The sequence below is a fragment of the Nannobrachium achirus genome, assembly GCF_963921795.1.
Source record: "Nannobrachium achirus genome assembly, chromosome: 11".
In the NCBI taxonomy this organism is placed as follows: Eukaryota; Metazoa; Chordata; class Actinopteri; order Myctophiformes; family Myctophidae; genus Nannobrachium; species Nannobrachium achirus.
In genome coordinates this window covers 29,949,032-29,956,487 of record NC_137820.1, presented here as the reverse complement: position 1 = coordinate 29,956,487, position 7,456 = coordinate 29,949,032, and the positions used below count along the sequence as shown (strand labels likewise).

The 7,456-nt window shown below is 43.5% G+C and overlaps 1 protein-coding gene across 1 annotated transcript in view; it reads left to right on the top strand.

The window, feature by feature from the left end:
* Position 1: 1 nt before the first annotated feature.
* LOC308294275 (extracellular calcium-sensing receptor-like) overlaps positions 2–7,456 on the top strand; it is a gene marked incomplete at both ends in the record, with an annotated part of 15,787 nt that continues 8,332 nt past the window's right edge. Inside the window, 3 exons of the mRNA XM_080737002.1 lie at positions 2–44; positions 3,912–4,022; positions 6,329–6,376. Of these exons, the coding sequence (XP_080593128.1) occupies positions 2–44; positions 3,912–4,022; positions 6,329–6,376 (202 nt within the window). The remainder of the gene's footprint in view (positions 45–3,911; positions 4,023–6,328; positions 6,377–7,456) is intronic.

The window sequence follows — 7,456 nt, the reverse complement described above, 5'->3', positions numbered from 1 at the left end:
CATGGTGTGGGTGGTAATGAAGGTCACTGAGTTCAGCTTGGAGAGTGTGTGTGTGTGTGTGTGTGTGTGTGTGTGTGTGTGTGTGTGTGTGTGTGTGTGTGTGTGTGTGTGTGTGTGTGTGTGTGTGTGTGTGTGTGCGTGCGTGCGTGCGTGCGTGCGTGCGTGCGTGCGTGCGTGCGTGTGTGTGGGCGCGCGCGCGTGTGTGTGTGTATTTGTGTGTTTGTATTTGCTTTCCCACAGACTAGAGGCTGGCATTGGATTCGCACTGGGTCATGTCACCAACTGCACCTCTAACTTTGTACACTTAATGATTTAAATATCAAAATATCAGTTCAAACTTGAACTCAATGCTTATATGATGATAGCGACCCCCAAAATAATCATATTTTAACTGGGGACCACCCACTCTGACAAGCACTAAGAGTTAGGGAATTACATTTTGTATACCACAGTTCTATTGTGTAAAATAACAGATGTGAGCATTTAGATCAGCTATTTTCACAATTTCTGCCTCTAATATTTGACAAATTGGCTAATGTTTATTTTGGCATTTTAGAGGTATTTAAAAAATCCTTAAATTGTCACCTTAGAAATGTGCAGATACCCTCTATATCAGGGTTCCCCAATTTGTTTTCCCCAAGGGCCGAATTATGTCTAGGGTACCAACTACCAAGCCGAGGGCCACAGCATTGCGGGGGGCGACGGCGGTGTTCCTGCTACTCCAGCGAGTTCAGATATACTAGTGTTGTTGCTGCTCTTATAGCACCATTATTATAATTATTAGGGCCCGAGCACCACACAGTGGTGTGAGGTCCCTATTGTAATTGCAAAGATTATTATTCCATCCTGATAAAGAATCGCGTTTTTGAGGTGCAAAACGTACTCCAAAAGTTGCGCAACTTTGCACACACATCACAAGTGGCGAAAAATTACGTATTTAAAAAAATAAAATGGGGCGTGGCCTAATGGCTCAACAGCGCCCCCTACAAAATTTCAATGCAACAGCCCTACTATACAGTTTCACCTACAAGTACGAAAATTGGAACACACCATCATGTCCAGATTCACAAAAAAGTCTCTTGGCGCCACGTCCGAAACCAAACAGGAAGTCAGCCATTTTTACTTCTTTGTGGTGTTTTGGCGCATTTTGGGCCGTTTTCACGTGTCGCCTTTAACGAACTCCTCCTAGGGGGTTAATCGGATCAACTTCAAATTCGCTCAGCATACACAAGACAACTTGACGATGAAAAGTTGTGCGAATCGTGAGTTTTCGTAAAACGGCGTGACCGTGGCGATTGTGGCGAAGCGTCAAACTTCCTTCGCCAAAGAGGAAGTGCCCCTCTTCTGATTGGTCGATACTTGATTGTTCCTTTTTTTGGCTATTACTTATCAACCGTTTGTCGTACAAACTTGTGGGTGGTGTCATTTGACTTGATTAAGAGTCCTTCACCTTAATTGGTTTAACTTAGCCCCACCCCTTCTTCTGATTGGCAGAAACTTTATTTGGCTTTATCTCGTCAACCGTTTGTCGTACAGACTTATGGGTGGTGTCATTTGATTTGTTTCAGAGTCCTTCAGCTTAATTGGTTTAACTTAGCCCCGCCCCCTCTTCTGATTGGCCGAAACTTTATTTGGCTTTATCTCGTCAACCGTTTGTCGTACAGAATTGTGGGTGGTGTCATTTGACATGTAGTCCTTCACCTAAATTGGTTTAACTTAGCCACACCCCTTCTTCTGATTGGCCGATATTCAATAGTACTTGTAACTTTTCAACCGTTTGTCGTACAAACTTGTGGGTGTTGTCATTTGACTTGTTTCCTTGTCCTTACTTGGTGTAGCCCCGCCCCCTCTTCTGATTGGCTGCTGCCCATTGTGACGTGGGTAGAGCTGCGAGGGCCCGGTCATTGCTGCTTGCAGCTTTAATTATTATTATTTTTTGACTGGGGTTGGTGGGGGCCGGACAGTTATTGGTCATTGAGGTCAGCTATCTCTCTCTCTCTCTCTCTCTCTCTCTCTCTCTCTCTCTCTCTCTCTCTCTGTGTGTGTGTGTGTGTGTGTGTGTGTGTGTGTGTGTGTGTGTGTGTGTGTGTGTGTGTGTGTGTGTGTGTGTGTTTGCTTTCCCACAGAATACAGGCTAGTGTGGGCACTGGGTCTGAACTCTGATCGTTCCAGCGCATCCCACAGGATCACACTTCCAGTAAGGTTGTTCTGTGTTAGTTTGTGTTCATCATGACTCAGGCCCCTGCAGTAACCAAAACGTTGAGATACCCCTACCGTAGGTAGGACCAAACACAGCATGTTTTTTCCTCATCTCTGAGGCCTCCATACATGAAATGGTTTCTTGTATAAAAATGTTTGACTGCAAAGGTGGTGAAATTGATATATAAAGTCAAACACCCCAAACAAAAAATAAAGCCTGTCCATGTGGGGGTTGAGGCATATACACTCATGTAGATTCACAATGGAAACTCTCAGAGGTTTACAACTTGGCATACAGGAAGCCAGGACTAGAATAGACCAAATGTCAATATCTGAATTGAAATGGGAGATATATATAGTCATTTGAACACATATACCTACAATAGACGGAAATGTAAATCTGTGTAGAATGCTCTCTTTACTTTTTAGTGACTAAGACCTGGCTTGCCATATCAACACATATGAGGGCTTGTTGGAAAGGTGTGGTTCTACTGAATTCAGCAATACCAATTGAGTAAAAGTACTGCAGAATGATATGATAAGGTATAGTATTTTATTGTCAGTATCACACTGAAATGTGTCTTGCGACACAACAGCCATGCATGCGAAACACGTACCGATATCTCTGGTTCACATTGACACATTTCCTGGGGCAATCTGCCCAGATCATGCAAGTCATGCATGTTTTCTCTTCTTTTTTAGTTTTTTACTCTTAAAAAAAAGCATCTGCAATGTAGTGCATTTGAAACTACATTGCAGTGCACATCATGGGGTGATCACTGCTTGCCTCCTGTGAATTGTTTTATTTTCATTTTTGGTTATTTTATTTTTATTTTGTTGCTGAGTGAGGTCAGCAGACAACGTGAGTGAGATGAAAAAACCTGAGTGAAATGTGCCAATGTCAACCAGAGACATCGGTATACACGTGACACAAAGGAACAAAACAGGATTACATACATGAGGACATAAAGACAAGAGCAATGTCCACCGCCTAGCCTACCCCTGGCCAGACTCCTGATTAAGCCTTAAATTCGAAGGACCTTTTAGTCTGACCTTATTGTATGCTGGAACACCATATCTCTTTCCTGAAAGCAGCAACCTATATTCTCTATGCAACACATGGCTATTGTTAGAGGTAATTTTCCTTGCCAACCTTAGAATGTTGTAATTGCGACCGAAGGACGCAGTATACCATGAGTAATGTTGTAGATTGTCCTTCCCTAACGGAAGTGATGTCATCAAACCCTGGATATCCATACTGTCACTGTGACATCACTTCCTGTTCCACTTGGGTATTTCATAGAATCCCTTTTATGCCCATATATGAGTCACTCTGTGCCACATCACTGTGACTCACTGTCACTCTGTGGAATTGTGCCACATTTTGAACAAAACACTGTGAAAAAGTTGTGTGTACTTGAGAGATTTGGGGACAATTTATGTAATATGTTGAGCAACATGATGTGGGTGGTATAAAGGTCACTGCAGAGGTCAGTTCGGAGTGAATGTGTGAGTGTGAGTGTGTTTGCTTTCCCACAGAATAGAGGCTGGCATCGGATTCGGCACTGGGTCATGACCATCATGTCACCAACTGCACCTCTGACTTTGTACGCTTAATGATGTACTGTAAATATCAAAATTTCATGTTTGCTTTCCCACAGAATACAGGCTGGTGTGGGCACTGGGTCTGCTCTGGTCGTTCTTGTGTGCAGGTGTTGTTCTGTGTTTGTTTGTGTTCATCATGACTCAGGCCATGTCTGAAGACCTCTTCAGAGGACAGGTGGGTGTAGCCTTCTGCCAGAGGACTTCATCAGACAAATATGGTGTGTGAGTGTGTGCGTGCGTGCGTGCGTGCGTGCGTGTGTGTGTGTGTGTGCGTGTGTGTGTGTGTGTGTGTGGCAAAATTATGCCAGCTCTGAAAACACTGTGCACTACTTGTGTTCTCTTAAATCAAGGACGCAGCTTGTGATTTCAGAGAATTTCTTCACACACATTCCCACTAGGTCAAGGAACAAAATAATACCACTCTTTTCACTTTGACCTGTTATAGCGCCATCAGCAGGTTGACTTTTGCCAAACTCATTTTTGGAACAAATTGACTCATGGGCAGTCCCCCTTATATGAAGTTACATTATTATTATTAGTCTGTATTTAAGGTATTAAACTGACACTATCGACGACAATCTTGTAAAATAAACAATTAAATCACAACAGCAAACTTTGCAAGGCATTGAACCATGAGATATTTAATTGGTGTTATTGTAATGTTTCATCATTGTGGTCTCTAAGGCCTGGGTTAATTCAATTACCATCTTTCTCTTCTCTCTCTCTCTCTCTCTGTGTGTGTGTGTGTGTGTGTGTGTGTGTGTGTGTGTGTGTGTGTGCGTGCGTGCGTGCGTGCGTGCGTGCGTGCGTGCGTGCGTGCGTGCGCGCGCGCGCGCGTAGATGCATGTGTGGAGCTGCCTGGCAGCTAAGGGATTGTAATTCAGCAACTGGTGAGTTGAAGATGCCCTGGGCTTTACTCTTGTTTTCTCTCAAACCTCAGTGGTAACTAGGAGAGTGGCCACTTGAGAAGTCTGGACACTTTTTTGTTTATTCTTTAGAATTAGGTGGATATTAGGCCTATTTTAGATGTTTTACTCAAGGGAGTGCAGTGCCTGACATCGAGTCGTTCAGATACAGTTGGTGGCCGTTGAGCTTGGCACGTTCTATGGGGCAAGCTGCCCATATCACGCATGTCAGGCATGACTCCACTGTCCGCCACTAGGGGGAGGGGCGGTTGTACAGAACCGCAGATCTGACCGCAGATCTGACAAATATGTCCATACAGAATATAGGCATGTATGGATATCCAGTTATCAAAACCCACTGATCCAACCAATAAGCCCATATGGTCATGCCAATATAATTATGGCCATAGTGATGAGGTACAGTATTACATCGTCATAAAAGAGACAAGGACTGACGGTTACAGATATTGCCATATATCTGCATATATCGTCAAAAGACATCTCCATATATGGGCAGTGGGCACTAAAGGTACACAGACAGACGGGTATTATTATATTTATTATTATTATTATTATTATTTGTTTATTTTTATCCCACGATTTTTGTAACCCATTTTTTCACCCGGCGTCAATTATCTAATGTAGGCCTAATCCTGGGCGCTACACTCCCTCTGCCAACCTGGGGAGAGCAACGGATTGACCTCATGCTTCCTTCTATGCATGAGGAGTTCAAGCCACTTCTTTTCACCTGACAGGGGGGGAGTGTCCCCAGTTGGACGTAGCGTGTGGAAGGAACACAGGTTATTCCAATCAGTTCCATTTTACTTCATCCGGCGCCCCGGCTGGCCTGGGGGAGGCAGTATAGAGACCAGGTTTAATGCATGTTTTTTGTGAGGGTACCTAGTACCTACTCTAGGGTACACGGGGAGAACATGCAAACTACACACAGAAAGAGTCACATTTCTACGAAACTCAGCAGTAGGTTAAAGGGAAGTGAACAACTACAGAGAAACAACCATTGGCCAAAGGGTGGCACTATAGCACTCAATTGAAAACTTTAAACTTTGAACAGGTATAACCCCTGAGCAGTTTGTGTTTCCCCTATATGCATTTCACTGTGGCGGCCTGCCACGCCTTGTTTTTGACCACCATGGCTTGATTTTTAGGAAATGTATATATTTTTTTATATGAGGCACTTTGTGAGTTTGTAGGTGCGTCACACACCGGCATGCGACAAAGCATGAGAACTGTGTTCTCATGCTCTCCTAGGTCTATGGTCTCCTCCTGTGAAACTCTGGACAAATAGTAACAGCAGGACAAAAAACAGAACAAAACCGGATAAAAACAGAAAGCGTGCATGAGGAGCCCAGTCCGCCACAAAGTGCCACCCTTTGGCCAATGGTTGTGCGTTTTGTTTCTCTGTAGTTGTTCACTGCTGAGTTTTGTAAAAAGGTGACTCTTTCCCTAGGGTAAAAACATGCAGTAATCCTGGTCTCTATACTGCCTCCCCCTGGCCAGCCGGGGCGCCAGATGGAGGAAAATGGAACTGGTTGGAATAACCTGTGTTCTTTCCACACGCTACGTCCAACCTGGGACACTCCCCGTCTCCCCCCTGTCAGGTGAAAAGAAGTGGCTTGGACTCAAGGTCAATCCGTTGCTCTCCTCAGGTTGGCAGAGGGAGTGTAGCGCCCAGGATTACAATAGTATTGTATAGCAATGTATAGTGTCTGTCATTGACACATTACAGGACACACACAGTGGTGTAAAATAAATAAGTACATTTACTTAAGTAATGTACTTAGGTACAATTTTGAGGTATTTGTACTTGATTATTTCCAATTTCCAATACTTTGCTTCTACTCCACTACATGTCGGATCCAAATATTGTACTTTTACTCCACTACATTTATTTGAAAACTTTAGTTACTAGTTACTTATAAAACATACATAAATCACTTAAGACCTATGTTATAGCTAGGCTATTTGAAAATAGCCGATCTACAAGCTCACAACATGTCGCATCGCAACGCGTTGTAAGCTTGTAGATCTGCTATTTTCAAACATCTTGTAGTTTTACTTTTGGTACTTTAGGTACATTTTGATGCGAACACTTTCATACTTTCACTCAAATACATTTTGAATTCCGGACTTTTACTTGTAACAGAGTATTTCTATAATGCAGTAAGCTATTGATACTTTTACTTAAGTAAAGCATTTGAGTACACACACAACATAATTTTCATATGATGAAAGATTACGTAATGCCATAAGGTGGCACAGGGGATGGCACAGCACTGCTGGGTCTTGGTGTTGTGAAAGATTACATAATGCCATACAGTGGCAGAGGGGATGGCACAGCCCTGTGTATAAAACGTATCAACTGGACAATGGGTTTAGAGAAGGGAGGGAGGGGGTTAGGCAGAGCAGGACAGTCATGAGGACTTCTCTAGACACACACCTGCTTTCATACTTGATATTGTTCTCTTCCTTTACTCATTTGCCTTCCTCATCTTCCTCTTCTTGTGAGTTACAGGCAAAGTTTAATGTCAACAGAATTGACAAGGCTGGAGACGTGGTTCTTGGTGGCTTGTTTCCAATGCACTTATCCTCTGTGTTCCCTGGGCTGTCTTTCACCTCCGAGCAACAGGAGCCCTCTTGCAATGGGTGAGTATCACAAGCACAACAGCAAGCAAGAGGACAGGGACCTTGTTTTGATGTGCAGCACCAGGATTAGTTGATGTTGTACA